This window comes from Lissotriton vulgaris, chromosome 8, assembly GCF_964263255.1.
Source record: "Lissotriton vulgaris chromosome 8, aLisVul1.2, whole genome shotgun sequence".
NCBI classification, from domain to species: domain Eukaryota; kingdom Metazoa; phylum Chordata; class Amphibia; order Caudata; family Salamandridae; genus Lissotriton; species Lissotriton vulgaris.
The window spans coordinates 1,357,025,388-1,357,048,677 of NC_141696.1; the positions used below are offsets into that span (position 1 = coordinate 1,357,025,388).

Sequence of the window (23,290 nt, forward strand, 5' to 3'; positions counted from 1 at the left end):
CACCAAGTGAAAGGACACCACACAAGTTGGTATGAAAATAAAAGGATATTTATTTAGAACACAACAACCCTGGACTCTTTAGGATAGGGGCTGTGCACATGGCCTGCTTTAGGTCATCGAATGCCTTTTGACAGCCTGCTGTCCACTAAACTTTCTTTGGCATCTTTTTGCTTGTCAGGTCATTAAGTGGTGTCACAATTGAACCATAATTTCTGACAAATTTCCTGTAATACCCAGTCAGGCCCAAGAAAGCTCGAACCTGAGTCTGGGTGGTTGGAGGAGCCCAGTCTTTGATGGATTGTATCTTGCTCTCCAGTGGCTGAACCTGGCCTCCACCTACAAGGTGGCCCAGGTATACAACCTGTGTCTGCCCTATCTGGCACTTTGTGGCCTTGATAGTGAGACCTGCTGCTTGCAGTGCCTCTAACACTTTCCTCAGGTGGACCAGGTGATCCTCCCAGGTGGAACTAAAGACAGCTATATCATCAAGATATGCTGCACAGAAGTCATCCAGCCCAGTGAGAACTTGATTCACCAGCCTTTGGAAGGTGGCCGGTGCATTTTTCAGACCAAAGGGCATTACCACAAACTGATAATGCCCACCAGGGGTTGAAAATGCTGTCTTGGGCTTGGCTTCCTCAGCTAACCTGATTTGCCAATACCCAGCTGTCAGGTCAAATGTACTTAAGTAGTTGGCAGAAGCCAATCTATCTATAAGTTCATCTGCCCTTGGTATTGGGTGGGCATCAGTCTTAGTGACTGCATTGAGGCCTCTGTAGTCTACGCAGAACCTCATCTCTTTCTTACCACCCTGGGTGTGAGGTTTAGGCACTAGAACTACTGGACTAGCCCAAGGGCTATCTGAGGGCTCAATAACTCCCAGCTCCAACATTTTCTGCACTTCAGATTTGATGCAGTCTTTGACATGATCAGGCTGCCTGTAGATTTTACTCTTAACTGTCAGGCTGTCACCAGTGTCAACCTCATGGGTACACCAATTGGTTTGACTGGGTGTCAGAGAGAACATATGTCTAAAGGATTGAAGAACTTGTTTGCAATCCTTTTGCTGATGTTCAGAGAGGCTGCCACAAAAGACAACACCATCCACTGACCCATCATCAGGGTTCTGAGTGAGCAGGTCTGGGAGAGGACCACTCTCCTCCTCCTGTTCCTCATCTGTGGCCATGAGCAAGCTCATGTCCTTCCTGTCGACATATGCCTTGAGCCTATTCACATGGAGCACCCTGAGGGGGCTCCTGGGAGTTCCAAGGTCCACCAGGTAGGTGACCTCTCCCTTTTGCTCAATGATTGTGTGGGGCCCAGACCATTTGTCTTTGAGTGCTGCTGGGGCCACTGGATCCAACACCCACACCTTCTGTCCAGGCTGGTACACAGTCAGGACAGCCTTTTGGTCATGCCAAGCTTTTTGGAGTTTTTGGCTTGCCTCAAGGTTTTTAGAAGCCTTTTCCATATACTCAGCCATCCTGGAGCGGAGACCAAGTACATAGTCCACTATGTTGGTTGCAGGCTTTTTGAGAGGTCTCTCCCGTCCTTCCTTCACCAAACACAGGGGTTCTCTCACAGGATGCCCATACAGAAGTTCAAAAGGGCTGTAGCCAACCCCCTTCTGTGGGACCTCTCTGTAAGCAAACAAAAGGCAGGGTATCAGGACATCCCATCTACGCCTGAGCTTTTCAGGTAGTCCATGAATCATCCCTTTTAGGGTCCTGTTGAACCTTTCAACAAGCCCATTGCATTGTGGATGATAGGGTGTAGTGAACTTGTAGTTGACACCACATTCCTTCTACATAGCAGTCAAATATCCTGGCATGAAGTTTGCACCTCTGTCAGAGACAACCTCCTTAGGGAAGCCAACTCTGGAGAACACTCCAACTAGGGCTCTTGCCACAACAGGTGCTGTAGTGGTCCTAAGGGGAATAGCTTCAGGATACCTGGTGGCATGGTCCACCACCACCAGTATAAACTTGTGCCCTGATGCTGTCTGGGGTTCCATTGGACCAACAATGTCAATCCCCACTCTTTCAAAGGGCACCCCCACCACAGGCATTGGTATAAGGGGGTCCTTTGTTGTGCCACCTGACTTACCACTGGCTTGGCAGGTGACACAGGAGCGACAAAACTCCTTGGTATCTTCATTCATATGAGGCCAGTGAAAGTGTGAGACAAGTCTGTCCCAAGTCTTATTCTGGCCTAAGTGTCCTGCAAGGGGAATCTTATGGGCCAAGGTAAGAAGGAAACCTCTCTGTGACAAGGGGACGACCAGCCTCCTGGTTGCACCATGCTTGGGGTCTCTTGCTTCAGAGTACAGGAGTCCATCATCCCAGTATACCTTGTGGGTACCTGTGGCGTTCCCTGCAGCCTCAGCAGCAGCCTGCTGTCTGAGGAGTTCAAGGGAAGGGCAGTCTAACTGTGCCTTCCCCAGGTCTTCCCTGGAGGGTCCCCCTGAACCCAGAAACTCAACCTGATCAGGTTCAAGTTCTTTAGGCTCAGTTTCCCTCAGCTCCTGTAGGTCAGCCTCCTCTGAGACTTGATCCTCAACCTGGGGCAAGGGTGAAGGCAATGCCTTAACCCTACTGCTCTTCTTCTTGGAAGGTGTCTGGTCCACCTGTTCAGTGGGGCATCTTCTGGCCTGTGACCTAGTCACAGCAAGGACATGTGCTGGCACACCTAACATCTCCATGTGAGTCCTCTGCTCCACTTCTGACCATAGTGATGACTCCAAATCATTGCCCAACAAACATTCAACTGGGAGGTCTGAACTAACAACAACCTTCTTTTGGCCACTTACCCCTCCCCAGGAGAAAGCCACAATTGCCATACTATGGTGGGTAGTGACATTGCTGGCATTGGTCACTAGGTAGTCTGTACCTAGTATGATCTGTCCAGGGTCCACAAAGTTAGGTGTCACCATTGTGACACTGCACAAGTGTCCCTGTAGGCCTGAGCCATCTTTCCATTTATAAAAGGTGTCTGCCTGTATTTGCCCAAAGTATTGGGACTTGCATCAGGGGATATATCCATATCCCCTGTACAGACAAGGACAACCTGAGTGAGTGTGCCAACTAAGTTGTCATACCCCTCAGATCCCAAGGTTAACCCAACTAATCCCTTGGGAGGTGCACTACCACTGCTGACTGTACTAGGGGGTGCAGGTGCCGTAGGGGCTGCAGTGGTAGGAGTTTGCCCTCCTTTCTTGGTGCACTCACTAAACCAGTGAGTTTTACTCTTACAGTATTGGCACCACCTTTTAGACTGGCCTTCTTGAGTCTTCTTTTTCTGCTGTGAAGCCTGACCCCCACCCTCTTTGGTTTGTTGGGGGCCTGTCGAAGACTTCTGGTCATTTTGCTCATTCTTAGTATTACCCTTTTGGTCTGCTTTCTTCTGACCACCCTGGTTCTGGCCCTGGTTCTGCTTAACCCTCGTTCTGACCCATCTGTCTGCCTTCTTTCCCAATTCTTGGGGAGAGGTCAGATCTGAGTCAACAAGGTGCTGATGCAACAACTGGTTCTGACAATTGTTTAAAATCTGTTCCCTCATGATCAGATTGTACAATCCTGTGTAATCAGTAACCTTACTGCCCAGCAACCAGCCCTCCAAAGCCTTAGTGGCACAATCCACAAAATCAGACCAATCCTGAGACTGAGTTTTCTGGGTATCCCTGAACAGCAACCTGTACTGCTCAGTGGTTAGGCCAAACCCATCTATCAGTGTATTTTTCAGGACTTGGTAATTGTTAGCATCCTCAGCTCTAGTAGTGAGGAGCTTATCTCTACCTTTGCCTTCAAAGGAGAGCCACAAGACAGCTGCCCACTGACTCTGGGGGACGCACTGGACAGTGCAGGCCCTCTCCAAAGCAGTTATCCATTTGTGGATATCATCCCCTTGTTTAAAGGGGGGCACCTTCTTACTCAGGTGTCTAGTGTCTAAACTCCTGTCCTTTTCTCTAGGTAAAATGCTGCCACCAGTGGGATCTAGCCCACTCAACTTTTGCTCTCTAGCAAGGACAAGTCTTTCTTTGGCCAGGGCAAGTTCTTCCCTTTCAATCCTCAGATTGACTTCCCTCATCTTAGCTTCATGCTCTCTTCTCTGAGGGGATGTCATCCCTCTGTGAGAAGAGGTCTGAGAGCCATTGGTTCGAATGGATCTGTTAGAGCCTCTGGATAGAGACCTAACTCGTCCACTCCCAATGTTAAGCCTGCCTGAGAGTGGCCCTGGGGGTCCCCCAAATCCATTCTCATGCCTGCTTAAGTTGGTCCTGGTTAGTCTACTGACTTCTACCTGACCTTTGTCTGCCTCATCCCCTGACAACTCCTGATCCTCTTCCTCCCCTTCACTAACCGCTGCATGGAGGTTGAGGTCAGGGTTCCTTCTAAGGGGGGCATGTTCCCATCTGGATTAGAAGGATCTGTGTTAGCAGTCCTTCTGGCATCATAAGTCTCTAAGAGACCAATCAGAAAGGGAATTGTAGGGTTAGAACCCTGCTTTAGCTTCCTGGATGTACAGATTTGTCTCATCTCCTGGAAGCTAAGAGCAGCATATCTGGAAGTGACCTGTGGAGGGTCAACTTCCCTCCTTTGTCTGACATGCTTCTAGTGTGGTGTAAGTGATGCACCTACCTACACTATTTGTTTGCCTACTGATCCCTTGCTAAGAGTTGTACTCAGGGTGTGCTAGGCCCTGTTGAACTACAACAGCTGGTTCAGTAGAACTCAGAGTATTCTAAGCTAAGTTATATGTACCTTGGTACTTATGTGATCTTTCAAATGATATTCTTAGGATACGTGTGGTAAAACAACAGAAAGCTCAAATCCCAACCGCTGCTCACCAATGTGAGAAGTTGGCCTGATATATAATGTTCACTATTCTAGTGAGCACTTTGTATCAGTCCAAACAACCCTTATTGGTGATTGGTTGTAAGTCAACCGTAGACCAGCTATCCTAGTAGCATGGACAAGAGCAGTCTTTAGGCTAGACTCTAGAGGGCGTGTTAAGCCAGCTGTTATACCATTACATATACCCCTTGAACACCAAGTGAAAGGACACCACACAAGTTGTTATGAAAATAAAAGGATATTTATTTAGAACACAACAACCCTGGACTCTTTATGAGGACAGGGTGCTAAGCACAATACAAAGCTCTTACGAAAATACTTTAAGTCGCACAAATTACACAAATGCCCGAGGGGCACGAAAAACCATATACTCTAAAAGTGGAATGCGAAATTACTAGCAGGTAAGTACTACTCTAATAGACTTCAGGATCGCTAGGACTGGACTACTGAACCTTCAGATTACTAGCAGGAGGCCTAGGGGGATCGGGTGCAGAGTGTGCACTCTCGGGCGGGATGCGGGACAAAGTCTATGGATGCTAGATTTCGTAAAGTTAGTGTTATCGGACGAATCCGACTAGGTAGAGCTGAAACGAAAAAGGATCTGGACCTTTGGATAGTTAAGCTATGCTGGAGCACCGAAATGCTCAGGTTACCTAGCCCAGGGGCTGCAGCTGCATAGGTCTGAAAAGACGTCGGGAATCCTCGTTGCAGTCTATGGAGCCTGAAAGAAGAAGTTGCTGGCAGGCGACCAGTGAAGAGATTCGGAGGGATCCAAGCCTGGATCGATGATGGAGGATACCTGTAAGCAGAGGGGACCAAGTTCTGAATCACTAGCCAGTGATTAGATGGGCACCAGGATGGCACTGGATGGTGTCACCTCGACCAGGTGAGTGGGCGACGCTGGGCTCTGCAGTCTCACGGACCAGGAGGCGTTGTCGGCAACCAGGATGGAGGTGCAAGCTGTCCCACGAAGGTATCTGCTGTCGACGTCGCTGGACCCAGGATTGGGGCAACAACTCTTGGCAAATGCAAGCCCACGCGATGGACTCAAGATGGCGTCTGGAGTGGACCAGGAGGGTCCGGGGTGCTCCTCTGTTGGAGGGGAGCAAGGGCCATCCTGGAGCAACCAGACCAGCGGTGTTGTCGTCGCGGTGCGTCGTCAAGAGGGCCACAAGCCAGCAGGCAAGTAGCCGGACAAACGCGGTGAGCAGCAAAGAGCAGAAGGGCCCCACGCAGATCTCGTGGATGCTGGGGGGCTGGACTTCGGTGCTGGAGCTGCTCAGGGTTAGGGCTTCTCGAACCCCAAAGCACTCACTCGAGGATCCCTCGGCGGTCGTGCTGGATAAGCGTCGTGCAGTTCTGAAGATGGCCGGTCCCTCGAGGTCTCGTCACACCCACGGATTTCAGCTGGGCTGATGATGTAGGTAGAGGTCAGAGGTGCCAGGGAAGCCGGGTCTCGTCGTGCTGGTCGGTCAGATTCCGGAGGAAGGACGTGCAGCAAACCGCAGTGTTCTTAGGTGGTGCCCGCAGATGCAGGGTGACTACTCCTTAGTCACAAGGGAGAAATCTTAGGAAGAAGTCTTGAGTTCCTTTCGTAGAAAGTAGTTTCAGGATTCAAAGATGATCTAATTTGGAAGGGGGCCCGCTCCTATCTTTATACTAAGGAAAGGGGCTGGCACGCGACTAGGTCCTGCCCATGGGTGGGACCAGGAAGGGGGGTGGTTACACCCCTCTCCCATGCCGGACTTTCCCCAGCTCAGGGGCTGGTGTGCCCCTGGAACTGGTTCTAGCCGGCCTATGCATAGTGAGCACTGGGGTGCCACTTGCAGTCACCTTCCTCTAAAGCCCTGCCTACCCAGGATACACAAAACCCTGCCTGGGATGGTGCTAGCACCGCCCCTGACAGGAAACCCTTTGTCCAAGCTCTCCTCGCTGGAAGGACTCCCAGCAGCAGGAGGTCAGACTTGCGTCTGTGGTGGCAGCATCCATTTTGTGATGCTGAGGCTCGAGTTAACTTTAACCGGGGTTCACAGTTACATACATGTTGTGTCCCTCTATAAGGGTGGAATGCTAACCCCGTCGCCAGAATTGGCGAGGGGTTAGTATTCCAATTCGTATGACACCTTACTCGACATGTTTTGATAAAGCGATACCAGAGTTGGCATATAACCGCGAGGATTATAATGCACTTAAGAGTATATGGTACGCGTTATCATGGAACAGCTATTAGGACTTGGTTCCGCAAGCTGCAAACTGGCTCAGCTCATGCCAGAGCACCATCTCACATAATTCCAAGCGCTCTGCCTTCAGGATTGTCAAGGCCTGCCATAGGAGTGACTGATAGGAATCTATGTGTCCATTTTAGGGTTAGATATAAGTATACTATATCTAAAGCAAAGGGTGATTACACCACCTTGCCCCAGCTGTCGTGCAGCCAGTTGTGTCAGATTTAGATGGCCAGCCAGGGGTGGCATAATACATGCGGCAGCCCCTGGTAGGCCCTGGGTACACCTATGCCCTGAGTTACAGGGTTTGATAAGGTGGCCCAGTACCAATTGGTAAATGCACCTAAGGTACACATGTCAATTTAGTGAGAGAACAGCTAGGCTGTGGGTCTGATTAGCAGGCCCACAGCCAGGGAAGTCGTAAACCAGTGAAGCAAAAAGCAAAAATCTGGGGTGATCATAGGATTGCAGACCCTACTCTCCTACACTTACTATGAAGAATAACAATATTTTCAGCGTAGCCATGCTGATACCAGAGAAAGGGGGCCGGCATTGCACCAGGCTAATACGTTTTACCCTAAGAAAGCTAGCTATTACACTGTACTGGCTGTAATACCTAATACAAACACCTGATCATGAAACATGAGTATAACACAATTGTATGTTGGTTGCATCCTCGCCACTTTCTGTGATATCCCGGTCATCCGTTATCAGCACAGATCCAGAACGATTTTACGCTCCCCCTTGAGACATAACACCTAAATATTTCCAAGCAGCAGGGACTTCATTCTTTGGTCGAACAGCATCAACAGTGAACAAAGTTTGGTGACATACCACAGACTTATTTTTCGTGTAGCATGTTTTGTAAATCACACTATGCAGTATATGCAAGCTAACGAAGGTATCTCTTTATAACAGATGTTTATTTCCATTTTCTTGGTTGGATCATATAGCTGTATAGTGCTCACCCCCTTGGAACCTACTGACATAGAGGTAGAGAGAGCATGATATCAACCCCATGAGAAACCAAATACAGAAACTGTTTGTCCGAGAATTGCCCCTTCAAAGTAAACATGCATGAGTGCCTGACTTCAGGAAACAGCGTTTACAATGCTGCCGTTGCATCGCGTTCCTTTATTAAAAATTATCATTATTATTAAAAAAATGTATAGAGCGCGTAGTCACCCGGAGGTATCCCAGCGCTAAGAACCCTACCTCTACAGGTCAGTGGGCCAGGAAAGGAAGGGGGGGGTAAGGGAGGGGAGGGGGGAACTGGAGTTCGGGGTTCCGGACGAGCAAGTTTCTTTTATGAAAAAAGGTGGGTTTTCAGCCGCTTCCTGAAGCGTAGATAATGTGGTTCAATTCTCAGGTCGCGGGGGAGAGCATTCCAGAGGCGAGCGGTGTGAACTGAGAAACGTCTTCCACCTGAACGTGCCTTCTTAAATCTGGGAGTGATGATGAGATTCTCCTTGTCCGAACGGAGGGATCTAGAGGATTTATAGGGTTTGATAAATTTTCTGAGAATAGGGGGGCCTTGATTTTGTAGCAGTTTGTGGGCTAGGCACAGGGCCTTAAATTTGACCCGCTCCTTTTATTGGGAGCCAGTGAAGGAGTTTTAGTGCTGGTTTGGCCGAGGCTCTGGCAGGAGTATTAGTGAGAATCCGGGCGGCGACGTTCTGAATTCTCTGAAGCTTGTTCATCGTTGCTTCGGGGGCGCCCAGGTAGATCACATTGCTATAATCAAGCCTAGAGAGTATCAGGCCTTGAATTAGCAGTTTTTGAGAGTTGGGGGGCAAGAGGGGCAGGATCTTCCTCAATGATTTCAAGAGCCCGAAGCACGTACCGGCTACTTTTTTTGCTTGCGTGGTGAACGACCAGTTTATTAGAACGAGATGCCTTTACATCGCAAGTCATTAGATCGACTTGCTGTAGGGGGCGCTCTAACTGAAGAAATAGTTAAATTACTATTCCAACACCTTCCCTACTGTTGCGCAGGCTGGAGTTGGAATAGTATATTACACTATTCCTAAATCTAGTGCGCCTCCCTACAGCAAGTTGATCTAATAACTTGCGTTGTAAAGGTATCTCGTTCTAACAACAAGGTTGTTGAAACCGAATGCGATGTGATAGCATGCAATGTAACATGCTTTATTCCCTGACTTCATATGAAATTGGTATCCTGGCTTTTTGTTTGGTCCTAGTGTCACATAAATCTAGCATGTGCCCTGAGAACTTAGCCTGTCCCTGATAATGGGAGGTCCAGAACCTCTTCTGTGACCTGAAGGAGTGCACCAAGCATGCCCTCAATCAATCAATCAATCAAGAACTTGTAGAGCGCACTACTTACCTGCGAGGGTCTCAAGGCGCTGGGGGAAAAGGGGGGGGGGGGTGCTACTGGTCGAACAGCCAGGTCTTGAGTAGCCTCCTGAAGGTCAGCAGGTCTTGGGTCTGTCGTAGGCTCAGTAGGAGGGTGTTCCAGGTCTTGGCAGTGAGGTAGGAGAAGGATCTTCCGCTGGTGGTTGTTCTTCGGATGCGAGGGACGGTGGCGAGGGTGCGGTCGGCGGAGCGCAGCTGGCGGTTGGGGATGTAGAAGAAAAGTTGTCTGTTGAGGTAGGCTTGGCGGGTCTTGTGGAGTGCCTTGTGTGCGTGGATGAGGGGCTTGAAGGAAATCCTCTTGTTGACAGGGAGCCAGTGCAGGTTTCTCAGGTGGGGGATGATGTGGTTGTGGCGTGGTACATCGAGGATCAGGCGTGCAGAGGCGTTTTGAATTTGTTGTAGTCGTTTGATGAGCTTGCCCAGGGCTCCCGCGTAGAGGGCGTTTCCATAGTCGAGTCTGCTACTGACGAGGGCCTGGGTCACTGTTCTTCATGTATCTGTCGGGATCCACCTGTAGATCTTGCGGAGCATGCGGAGGGTGTTGAAGCAGGAGGAAGATACTGTGTTGGCTTGCTTGGTCATGGAGAGTGTTGAGTCAAGGATGACTCCCAGGTTGCGTGCATGGTCGATGGGTGTCGTTGCTGCCCCCAGTGCTGTGGGCCACCAGCAGTCATCCCAGGCTGAAGGGTTGGAGCCGAGGATGAGGACCTCCGTCTTGTCCGTGTTCAGCTTCAGTCGGCTGATCTTCATCCATTCGGCGACGGTCTTCATTCCTTCGTGGAGGTTGGATTTGGCAGTGAGGGGATCCTTGGTGAGGGAGAGGATTAGTTGAGTGTCGTTGGCGTAGGAGATTATGTTGAGGTTGTGCTGTCAGGCGACTTGTGCAAACGGGGCCATGCAGATGTTCAACAGTGTCGGGCTGAGGGATGATCCCTGGTGTACCCCGCCGATGATCTTGGAGGCTTCGGATCGGAATGGGGAGGCGGACGCTCTGGGTTCTGCCGGAGAGGAAGGAGGTGGTTCATTCCAGGGCCTTCTCTCGGATCCCTGTGTCGTGGAGGCGTGTGCGTCGTGTGCGGTGGCAGACCGTGTCGAAGGCGGCGGAGAGGTCCAGGAGGATGAGGGCCGCGGTCTCACCGTTGTCCAGCAGGGTCCTGATGTCGTCGGTCGCGGCAATTAGGGCCGTCTCGGTGCTGTGGTTGCTGCGGAACCCTGACTGGTATGGGTCCAGGATGCTGTTTTCTTCGAGGTATCGGGTTAGCTGTCTGTTGACGATATTCTCTATGACCTTGGCTGGGAACTGAAGTAGGGAGATGGGCCGGAAGTTCTTGAGGTCTCTTGGGTTCGCCTTGGGTTTTTTGAGTACGGCGTTGATCTCGGTTTGTTTCCAGCTCTCTGGGAAGGTCCCGGTCTCGAAGGAGAGATTGATGAGGTTCCGCGGGTGGGGTGCGATGGAGCTGCTGACTTTTTTTGAAGATGTCATGCGGGAATGGGTCTGAAGGGGAGCCGGAGTGGATTGTGCACATGGTCTTGATTGTGTCATTGATGTTCACGGTGGCCCAGCCTGGCAGGGGGTCGTGGTCAATGGTGTGCTGAGAGTCTGGAGTGTTGATGTCTGTTGGGGCTGTCTGAGTGTTGAAGCTGTCGTGGATGTCCCCGATCTTGCAGTGGAGGACTGTGGCGAGGGAATCACACAGGGCTTGCGACGGCAGGATGTCGTTGGTGTTGGAGCTGGGATTGGAGAGTTCCTTTACGATGTGGAAGAGCTCCTTGCTGTTGTGTGCGTTGTTGACGAGGCGGTCTTTGAAGGAGGTCCTCTTGGCAGACCTGATGAGGTGATGGTGTTTGTGGAAGGCGTCTTTGTGGGCTGCGAGGCTGTCTGGTGTATTTTCGTTGTGTCTTTTCTTCTCTAGTTTCCGGCATGTTTGTTTGGAGGCTAGGAGTTCTGGGGTAAACCAGCTAGCTCTCTTGCTGGTGTCTCTGTGGGTGGGTTTCTTCAGCGGGGCGAGGGTGTTGGCGCAGACGTCGATCCAGCGCCTGAGGTTGCGGGCAGCATCGTCGTTGTTGGAGGGGTCGATGGGTGGGCTGAGAGCGAGGTTTGCGTGTTGTTGGTTTTCAGTGATTTTGCTCCAGCAGCGGTGGGGAATCTGTTTGGTGCAGTGGTATGTGGTGGTGTGTGGTGGGTTCCTGGAAGGTGAAGTGGATGCAGCTGTGGTCGGTCCAGAGGAGTTTGGTGGTGTGGCTGAAGGAGACATGGGAGCTTGAGGAGAAGACTGGGTTGAGTGTGTGGCCGGCGGAATGGGTTGGTGCTGTGACGAGCTGCCTCAGTCCGAGGTTGGCGAGGTTCTCGATCAGGGTGGTGGAGTTGCTGTCGTCGTTGTTCTCAAGGTGAAAGTTCAGGTCTCTGAGGAGGATGTAGTCCGTGGAGGTCTGGGCGTGCGTGCTGATGAAGTGGGCCATCGAGTCGCTGAACTAGGGTCGTGGTCCGGGGGGTCTGTAGACGAGAGTGCCTCTGAGGGTGGTATTAGGGTTTGTGTGGATCTGGAAATGCATGTGTTCGGCGATGCTGAGAGTGTCGTCGGTGCTGGTCGAGACCCTGATGCTGTTCTTTTGGACAATGGTGATTCCTCCTCGACTCCGTTGGTGCGGTCTCGGCGGGTGATCTTGTAGCCGTCTGGGATGGCTAGGGTGATGTCGGGTGCGGAGGAGTCGTCCATCCAGGTCTCTGTCAGGAAGGCGACGTCTGGGGATGATGTGTCGAGCAGGTCCCAGAGCTCGACGGCATGTTTGCGTGCGGAGCGGGTGTTCAGTAGGATGCATCGGAGGTGGTTGAGGTCTTTCTTGGCTGGTGGTTCGGCAGCTCTTAGGCTGGTGTAGCTGCAGTTCCGGAAGGTGAATGGACCATGTGTGCGTTTCGGGCGACCTTGATGCAGGTGTGTGTCCATCCGGAGTTGGGGGCGTGCAGTGTGCTGGCATCGTAGCAGCGGCGGTCGTCGTCTTGGGCACTGGGACCAGGGTTTCTGGCACTGGGCGCGGACGGGCACAGTCGGGCTTGCCTTAGGCACGCCTTTGGCGCGCCAGCGGCGTGCGGCCCCCATATATGGGGAGGTGGGAGGGAGGAGCAGCTGGGAGGCGAGAGGCAGAGAATGGGCAGTCAGGGGGGCAGGGACGCAGCGGCGAGAACGGGAGCGGCGAAGGGAACGGAGAGCAAGGGCTCAGAATCACAGGGGCAACGATGGGAACAGAAGGAAAAAGGGCACAGAATCACGGGGGCAACAATAGGAACAGAAGGAAGAAGGGCACAGAATCACAGGGGCAACGATGGGAACAGAAGGAAAAAGGGCACAGGAGGACATACAGGCACAGGGAAGACAGACAATAGCAGTCACAGACACCAAAAAAGCAATAAAAACAATAAGGGCAATACAATAAATGACACCGACAATAGAGCAAACCTAAGGCCTACCACTGGCCACCAGGAATGAGGCGCAGGTGGTAGCCTTTGGGTGGAGGAGCGACTAAACTTTCCTCAGCAGCGGCAGCTGGGGCAGGGTCAGGACGCACAGGCGGTGCTGTGTGGAGCGGGAGCGACCTACCTAACAGGGTCAAGGGTCGCTCACTGTGGGCGTATGGCTATTATCTATGCCCAGGGTGAGACGCATAAAGCAATGGTGGGTGGTGGGAGAGTACTGTGTATTGGGAATTTTTAGTTTGACTAGACCTTTTTCTCTGTGTACTATGGCCTCAGTGGATTTGAGACTTCTTTCTGTACCTAAGATCAGTGGTCCGAATGGAAAATTAGCCAATTTGATTATATCTTGTTGTCCACACTGAGTAAGTACATCTTCAGAAAATTAAAGCCTGTCTCTAGATTACCTTAAAATAAGACATAGACATAGCTCCTCTTTGTAATGTTTGTAAGTGGTTTACAAATGAGACTTCCCCAGGTATCCAAGAGGGAATCCAGGAACTCCTGCTAGATTCTTTACCATCAGTATAAAGTGATTCATTGTTGTGCAGCTTCCTGGACACCAGTCAATCCAGGCAGCAATCCATGATCTTTGTATCAAGTGCTTTTAAAGACCGACATTAAATTACATACAACCTGTTTCATGGGCAATTTTAACGACAATATTTAAAAGCAAATTTCTTCACAGCATCACAAAATCACTCTCCCTGAGAAATATTTACTATGATGGCAGATAGCTGTCAGTTGGGCAAAAAATGAAATAATGAACCAATGTGGTCTACTTGTGACATCCATTGTGCAGCACTCTTCCAACCCATTTAAAATGCCTTTATTCTGGGTCATGGGACAGTTAGCAAATACATAGCTGTACCTGTTATTTGCCACTGGTGCCCAAACTTCAGAAAGTATTAAAAGCCATTTGGATAACCAAGTTTAATCATTCGCTCTCCAAACGTAAATACATTGATGAAGCCATTCGCGACCACTAAATTGGTTGTAAAAATGCACTAAACTCATTTAGTGATTCAGTAATATGTTACTTAATCGCTAAAGGGATTTAGGAAGTCAAGAGGATTCCCTGTTTGGAAGTAGCGTGTTTAGGGCGTCCCATCCAAATAGCAATTCCTTATGGTATGTATTGATGTTTTGCAATCGAATAGTAATACTTTGCCACCTCCTCAAGGAGGTGGTAAGCCATTTGCAAAAGAAAAGGGGTCCTCAAGGGTCCCCTTTGAGAATGTAAAATGTATATTTTTTTAACAGTAGGAACACTGACTAATCGTAAAAAATGAAAGTTTAATGGTTCATTTTTTTTTCAAAACACATCACGTTTTCCTTTAAGGAAAATGAGTTTCATTTGAAAACAAAAACAAAAAAAACAATTCTTTATTTAAAAGCAATCATAGACATGGTAGTCTGCTTACCCCACTAATCCTTTAACCCTGTGGTGGCTGTCATTCCCCATGGGATGTATGACATCACAACGCATGCATTTACCACGCATGCTTTTACATCACAACTTTTACAACGCATGCCTTTACAACGCATAGTGTTGAGGGGTGCTGGATAGTGAATAGTTTAATTTACTATTACAACTCCAGTCCCCTTGGATAGTAGGGAAGATGTTGGATAGTAAATTAAATCTATTCCCTATCCTAGAGCGCCCCCCCCCCAGCGCAATGTGTTGTAATGGTTTGTGTTGTAAAAGTTGCGATGTAAAAGCACTGCGTGGTAAAAGTTGCGTTGTAAAGGATGTTTCCCTGCCCAATGGGTCGCAAATTGCGACCTACCTCATTAATATTCATGAGGTAGGTTAATTTGCGACCCACTAGGAATCACTAATTTAAAAATAAAACGTTCATAGTCTAAGAATAGTGATTACCACATAGCAGTTTTGAAAATACAATATTTGGACATAGCTTTTCTAAACATTCATCCACCTGGTACTAAGATTCAGTGTAACACTGTAATACACTCAGGGGTCTACTCGTATTTTGCGCATTTCCGAATGCCACTATGACGTCTATATTTTGTCCTAGTTTATCATTACATTAATTGCCTATGGGTAGATGTTACAGGTCCGTGAAAATCTTACAAAAATTGCCCGAAGTGCAAACTATTTTAAACATCTGAAAACCAACTACACTAAATCCGGCCTAGAAAAAAGTTTTTTTATTTTTTAATGTACTAAAGAACTGGTCCAAAGGCAGGTTTTCAGTGTCCATTTAACAGGCTACCGTGTCCTAGTCGCCTGGTACAAATGGGACACTGGACACAATTCATCGAGAGATCGTCTTCTAATAATAAGCAGAAGGACTACTGTGTAATGGGCTAGAGTAGGTAGTAGGCACATTGCGGGTAATAAGCCTTGGTAGCCGTCGTAATATACAAGCAACAGCATATTTGGGTTCTGGGGCACCGGCTGGACCCACATGTTCGCTCTTGTAACTCTAGAAATAGGATTCACAGTTAGGGTACAGTGGTATCTTTAAACCATGATAATTGCAAAACCACTAGCGCTTGTTAAGTGGGTTTAATGAGCCTTGTATCTAGGGCATACAGCCTCATCCATTGATAAAACCGGCCGAAACTAAGGTTGAAAGACAGGGTCTTAGGGTGAAAAAGGGATGGATGCCAGCTATTGCCTGTTCAGGCCAGACATACAGGGTGGGTCAAGTTGCTGCATTCTCACCACACCATCACTCCTGGGATGTCTCCTCTTATAAAGCAGGATGTTAATTTTGCTTAACCCACCTGGAGGAGAGCTCCCTTCCTTGAAACGACCCGCTTGTCTGCTTCAGTCAGCGGGGATTCACTCCTTGTCCACCTGATAAGGGTTCAGCTTCGTCTGTCTCTTGCCATGCACCAGTCTGTGCAGCTTCCTGTTTTGCAAAATGGTTACTCTCCCAGATGCACCTGAGGATGCCACAAGTGCAGTTGTGTTTTCTCTGGCTAGGTGTCTTAAGCGTAGACCTGCAACTGTCTGAATGCTTTGACCACTTTCACCAGTGACATCTTGCAAACCTCAAAAGGGGGTAGGGCATGCGGTGTAGTACGAGGGACTTTAGACAGGTTTTGTTTTGTACAGTGTGTTGGAAGCAACACAACCCAGCCTCAGCAGTTGACATCACCACTCTGATTGATCACCAGTCTGCTCTGTCACCACTATGAGATGTTGTTTACAATAAGATCTATTGGGCCATTCTGTCAAAGACTGTGAACAAATCCAATATAATTGGTACTTCTGTGATCACATCTTGCCTCCTACATGCAATCACCTTACTAATAATTTTCACTTATTTAACATAAATTGGCACTTCATGGATTGAAGAAAATGGTCATCTATGTTGTTTTTATAAAATCTGATGAGCCAGTAATGGGCGTTTTCTCTTTTTTCTCGTGAAACATGCACAATGGTTAGTTTCTTCAGGGTGGGTTTTAATGTATTTTCAAATCTCACTATGATATAGGTGCGAAGATTTCGTGAGACAAGAAAGAAGAACACGACCGAAGAGGACGAAGAAGTTCGCGAGGTAATTTTTCTATTGTGGATAGTGGGACAGGGACGTACTAAATCAGAAAGGCTGGTGAATATTGAATCTTTATTACTCTGATGTGTTGAAGCTAATCGGATATTGGGGGGGAGGGACATTTTCAGTAAGAATAATGAACCTATGAACAATGTCACCTCTGCGTTCCTCACTACATATGTCCTGGCTTTGTAAGAAAATATTTCCCTTTTGGGCACAAACATTTCTACAAGGCTCGCCTTGAAGATGGGACAATTCTGTATAGTCAGGCATTTATTTTTGTGGGAAACTTATGTTTTATGAACTAGAAATGTATTTCTAGTTCATAAAGACTTATTTACTTTGCCTTTATTGAGTTTATGTATTCATTTTTTCTTCCAGTCTCTTTTTATTAATTCCAACAAATAAAATACAACAGCAATCACCAGTGCTCTTGTATATTAAAAGATGACCACACCTTACTGGTATACAGCAGAAAAAGCCCAACCCTCCTTCAGTGTCTCTCTAGGATGGAATATCTCTCAAGGTTGCCACTTTCCTTAGGTTCTTTCACGTTACACAGACAGTAGTTCTGCCATTTGGAATAGTATTCTTAGGCGTCTACTCACACTTGTCACACATTTACATCAGACAGACTTCCATATGCAGCAAGGCCTTTTGTAAGTTTCATGTCACCTATCATAGACAGGAGGTTGTTTTCATTGATGCTTACCCTGCCCCCAATGTGCTGGTATTCTTTCAAGACATTTGTGAGCCACCGAGCCATATCTGCCTTCACTGTTTTCATTAGTTCTGCAAATGTAATTCCTGATGCTGTAGCTGATTAATCGAGCCGAGCAGGTTTTTGCAAGTCGCATGGGGGTCATCCTTCCTTGCTGCTGTTTCAGCCTACTTAGTAAGTCTGTTGCTTCCCTTGTGCTGTACATTCTTTCTTTCCTTCCTTCTGTTATTTCCAGCCAGATTTGATGTCCCATTGAACTCTCCCAGAGTCACCTGTCTTCATGCATGGGTGTCACACCGATAATCAAGGAAGCAGTGCACGCAAGAGAGACTGGGGTTTCAGTTTTAAGAGTAATATATTCCCACTCTGTGAGTTAATTTGCAGTCAAACTTGCACATCAAATTGAAGCTTCCGGTTTACGAATGAGTAGCCTTGTATGGCCTTCTATGGTATAGAGAATGACCTGGATGTGCGGTATTCTCTTGTAACGTGCATGCTGTAAGTTCCTGTACATGTATATCAATGTACAGGACTAGAGTCCCCATGTCATTACATCTCCGTCGCCATCCAGTCCACTCTCTGGGGCACCTAAACCGCATATGGGATGCCCCTCATATTCTAGAAATGAGTATAACACACTAGAGTGATGTTATGGCAGTGATTCCCAGTGTCCTGGAGCACAGGAAAGAAGTTAAATCTCCCTCCCTGCCCAGCCCCACCCCATGTGTATCACATGCATGTTCACTATTGTGTTCCCTATTACGTTCTGAAGCACTTTGCAGTCAGTAATAGACCAGAATATGGGGATCAGCGTACCCCAAGAGCTCCACTCATCGCCTTCATCTCAGCTATGCTCTTGTAAGAGCTTCCACGTATCTGGCCAAGCCACCGTCCAATTTGCGCTTCTCACCAGCAGTCTCTGGCAGCATTATTCGCTGGGCTGCCAGCCACTCCAGCAGTTCACAGCAGACATGAGGATGCCTTCCTCACCATGGCCACATCCTGCTTAAACCCCTCCCTCAACTCCTTCAAGCAGGGGAACCTTAACAGAAGCTGGGAGAGAGGTTGATATTGGTTCCTCACATTTAGCATGCTCCTGCTGCCACGTCCAACTCCTCATTCTGTTTTCAGCACCACGTTAGGCCTTTTCTGTAGTACCTGACAATGGAGGAGAAAGGTCAGTAAAAGGATATGTGGGCGTGTGAAATGATAGTGAGATTGAGTGATACTGAGAGCGTGAGTGAAGCTGAGTGTGAGTGAATGATAGTGAGATTGAGTGATACTGAGAGCGTGAGTGAAGCTGTGTGAGTGAATGATAGTGAGATTGAGTGATACTGAGAGCGTGAGTGAAGCGGAGTGTGAGTGAATGATAGCGAGATTGAGTGATACTGAGAGTGTGAGTGAAGCGGAGTGTGAGTGAATGACAATGAGATTGAGTGATACTGAGAGCGTGAGTGAAGCTGAGTGTGAGTGAATGACAGCGAGATTGAGTGATACTGAGAGTGTGAGTGAAGCTGAGTGTGAGTTAATGACCGTGAGATTGAGTGATACTGAGAGTGTGAGTGAAGCTGAGTGTGAGTGAATGATAGTGAGATTGAGCGATACTGAGAGCGTGAGTGAAGCTGAGTGTGAGTGAATGACAGTGAGATTGAGTGATACTGAGAGTGTGAGTGAAGCTGAGTGTGAGTGAATGACCGTGAGATTGAGTGATACTGAGAGTGTGAGTGAAGCTGAGTGTGAGTGAATGATAGTGAGATTGAGCGATACTGAGAGCGTGAGTGAAGCTGAGTGTGAGTGAATGACAGTGAGATTGAGTGATACTGAGAGCGTGAGTGAAGCTGAGTGTGTGTGGGTGTGAGTGAATGCATTTGTGAGGCCTGTTGCACAAAGTGCCCAATGCTGTCCCCCCTTTGCAGGCCCTTTTCCTTGGATAGCACAGAGGTACTCCGTTCACCCACAGGTAGGCAGGATATCCTGCGTTTCGAATTCATCGGCGAGTCTTCAAAGAAATGTTATATTTAATATCTGCTTTCTGGGTAATTTTCAGTACACTTCAGCTCTCAGGCACGCTGTATTGATCAGTGGGTCAGCCTGGTAAATGTTTTTTTGAAGCAACCCGGCACCGATCCTCTCAGGCATTGGTCAATCTCTTCAGCCGTATTTCCATTTGCAGCGGTGAGATGGGTTCCTTTTCCCTACGTGCAGCTGTGCAAATCCATTTAAAAGCAGAGAAACCACCTTATGACCAGTGCTCGTGCCTCAGAGTTTTCCATGGCAACCAGGAGCCCGCTCCCCGCTCCTTAATTCGTTTTCAAAATTGCGTCTGCACGACCCTATGTTATTGCAATTGTGTTGACACTTGCTGAATAAATATGACAACAGGTGTGGTGGTTATGAATCACTATATTAAGATAATTATGTGTCCGATTCTCGGAGTTGTCTGCGGTATATAAGATGCGCAGATATAGGCATTTACGAGGGCACAGCCGTGCTTCAAACTCACAGAAATTTGAATGCTGAGACCTTGCCCGCATAAAAGAGCTTTATTGGTTCGGAAATTCAACCAGTGCTTTCAAATGCCATCCGAATGCACCTTGCTTTGGTTCAGGGCGCACTGACAGGCGTTTACTCTAAGTGCCTATACATTGGGGGTCAAAGGGTGGTCAGCAGGGGGAGTCACAGGAGCAGAGTCGGACAGGCAACCTACATATTTAATTATTTGTTCAAACATTGCCCCCCAAAGACATTGGCAGCAAGATACGTGATGGTAAACTAGTTCTGGCTTATTTAAATGTTCTCACACAGACCGCCCCTGCTGCAGAAATCTTTGTGTACCCCTGAGGTTCTGGACTCTGGAGTATAACAGCTGTAAAATAATCCTGGTGGTTCACGCACTTGCTGAGTCTACATCCAAATCCAGTCTACGCGCAAGATGGATTTATATAAAATAAAATGAGAGGGTTACTGTGCCTGCTGCGAAGTGCAGCGTATAACATCCAGGTCACAGACTTGTATGTTATGTAAATAGTTCAAGGGGTTACTTCTTTTGTTGCAGAGAACCGTGTTTTACGTGCAGGTCTCTAGTAAGCTAGAATCCTTGTAATGTAGCTTAGTAAGTTATGCAGCAGTCAGTGTTAGTAACCTCATGCATACTGAAAGGCATATGTTTAGAACATTACTGGTTTTTCTCAATCTTTCGTTATTCAGAGATTGCTAAAAAGAGTTCCTTTATCTAGTAATGAACAGTTATTAGAAATTGCTGTCTAAATGGTTTGTAGAGTAATAGCTCATATAGACAGATATATGTGATATTCTTATAGTGCACAAGCGTATTCCTTACACAGAGAGGTTGGAAAAGGCAACGCCCTGCTTCCAGATTATAGTTGTATCTCTTAAATCGTTATGAGATGACGAGGTGAGTATATTATTCCCTCATGCTTCCAGCCAGGATGAGATTCGAACAGGAGGAGTGCTGATGTCCCTTTAATCGAGGCATTTGTGTTTTGCTTTGCTATAACTCAAAATAAAAGCTGCAGATGCTCCTCTGAAAGCAAAGCACTTCACATGCGGGCGCCAGTGAATGTGTGATGGGGCTGGAAGATTCACCGAGAATCACCTCAGTAAAAGCTGCTGGATTGCGGAGTGGGGCTGGGAGCCCCTCTTTCCACCACTGCCTATCACAGATTACCCCAAAGCCTGAGAACAGATGGCTTCTTGAAACTTGAACTTGCTCTCACTGAAAACAGTTGTTGTGCTTGGCACTATGCTGCAAGGTGTGTCATTTTCTGCCAACTATGCACGTTGTATCTGTAGACTGTTTACAATGGATGTATGACAGAACAACGCGTGGTATTACCATGCGTACCGTTACAACACAGGTTTTACAGCGCAAGTCGTTACAACGACTTGCGTTGGGGGGTGCTGGATAGTGAATAGTTTAATTTACTATACCAACTCCAGTCCCCATGGATAGTAGGGAAGGTGTTGGATAATAAATTAAACTATTCCCTATCCTAGAGCGCCCTCCAGCGAAAGTCGTTGTAACTACTTTCGTTGTAAAACCTGCGTTGTAATGGTACCGCGTTGTTAGAGTTTCGTTGTAAAGGATGTTCCCCGTTTACAATCAGCCATGGTGTTACCTCTGATCCTGACTGGAATATGTCCTGTTTAACATGTTTCTCACAATGGAGTTTTAAGCTTATACAAGCATGGATCATGTTGATAGAGGTGCACAATTTGACATGACCACGATCCAGGCTGCCCCTGTGGCCCGGACCTGCAGATTGTCTCCATATCAGGTGCAGCTGAGGTCTGTCGAGGCACTCTTGGAGAAGGGTCTGTAATGCCTGCTTCGAACTGTCTGAACCCTCCACACTCTTCCTTGCTAGATCTACTACCACGGAAAAAGAGTGGTAAACTGAGTCTTAAATTTAGAGCTGGGGGACTGGTGATGGCAAAATAGCTCTACTGGGGAAATCCTCTGAGGCTTCTTGGATTGGCTGCAGGATCTGAGGATGTGGGCGAGCAGCATAGTGGGACTTCGGAACAAAGGGGAAATGTAGGGTGGAATCATGGTCTGGGATCCATCTTTAGGTAAACTTGTTTAAGAATTGGATGCTCACATACATCGGCACTGGGACGAACGCAAAGATTACATATCCACCTTGCGCATGCTTGTCTTTGTAGGCAAATAGGTCTGTGTCGTTGGCTCAGCGTGTTGTAATAAACAATTGCAGTTTTCTGCTTACGCTTTATGTTGATCATTTCTACTGTGTGCCTTCCTCACGTTTATGTGACGCAGGGCTAAGTGGCATTTGACAAAGACGCCATTATTTTTTAAACATGTTATTGACTTCCTCTTTCTGCATGGAATTTGCACTCAGTGTGGCAAAGGGATGACTTATTTGGATGAAGCAACCTTCATGGTTCGTCTTTTTCTGCTAATACTTGCACCACTTGGGAACTGGACGGATAGATACTTGCCAAAGTTTTAGGGTAACTAATCATCAAATAGCTAATTAAATGAGTTCTATTGAAATGTAGTCCCTTTGTATCTATTGTATGTGGATAGCATGAATGTTAAGCATGGGTCCGTCTGTCCAAGCCTGTGGTGGACACTCAGCCATCGACCTGTTCCTTCCAACACGGTTCAGCCTGTCCTTCTGACACCGCTGAGCTCCACTACACCAGTGGGCTCCTTTTAAAGAGGGTACTGTGCAAAAGATGGAGGCTTGGACAAGTGCAGATTCACCAGTGTGATGTGAGACGGACACGCAAAGCAATGTAGTAGCAGCTTTGAGAAGGTCCTTTCCAGGATAGCCACAGTTTACGATTTGTTGATGACTTACTAATTAGGAGTGACAGAGTTGCTGTAAAAGTAACATTATCTTCTATATAATGCTATGGAATGATTTTAATAATGTAGGTGCTAGAATTAAAATTTTCAGCAATGTGTTCTAGGCTAATGATATCTTCAGAAAGCACCGTGCAGACAGAGATATGATATACTTATCCATTAACAACCAAACATACACTATGAAGTGTTTTTTTCAGTGGCTAGAGTGCAGTGTAATTGCATTCTGTGCTTCGTGCCACAAGTTCTACCTGCTGCACACATGTCTGTGATTTTTAGTTGATTCTTGACCTTTACAGCTCATGTTTGTTAAAGGTCATGACACAACAGTGATGTCTGTGATTCACCAAAGACAATGAAACATATCAAGGGGCTGTATCCTTGTGTCCAGGGAGAGGTGCTGGTTTGCCAGTCTCTTTGCACCTGTAGATCACATTAACATGCACAGAAGCTGCCATCTGTAACTGTAAATCACAAATCCTGATTGAAAATCCTAGCTCTGTGGATGTGAATTCTGTCAGCTGGCTTTTTTTTAAGTTCACGTTTATTGAAACCAAGCACAAAAAGATAGTACAATAGGAAAGCATCATACAAGAAAATATAAATGTATATATAAAAATACATAATAAGGGCGTATGAGTAAAAGGAATCTATAAACAATAAAGCCTGAATAAAGAATAAAAGGGGGAGAGGGAAAGGGAAAGGAAAGAAACATGATGTGGAGAAGCAGAAAGCAAAATGTCAAACTTTTTTGTAAAAGACT

General features: G+C 47.5%; 1 protein-coding gene across 1 annotated transcript in view; it reads left to right on the forward strand.

The window, feature by feature from the left end:
* The window catches only part of MRE11 (MRE11 double strand break repair nuclease), a 468,980-nt gene that overhangs the window by 306,028 nt on the left and 139,662 nt on the right, over positions 1–23,290 (forward strand). The window contains exon 14 of the mRNA XM_086935305.1: positions 16,394–16,456. Within this exon, the coding sequence (XP_086791431.1) occupies positions 16,394–16,456 (63 nt within the window). The remainder of the gene's footprint in view (positions 1–16,393; positions 16,457–23,290) is intronic.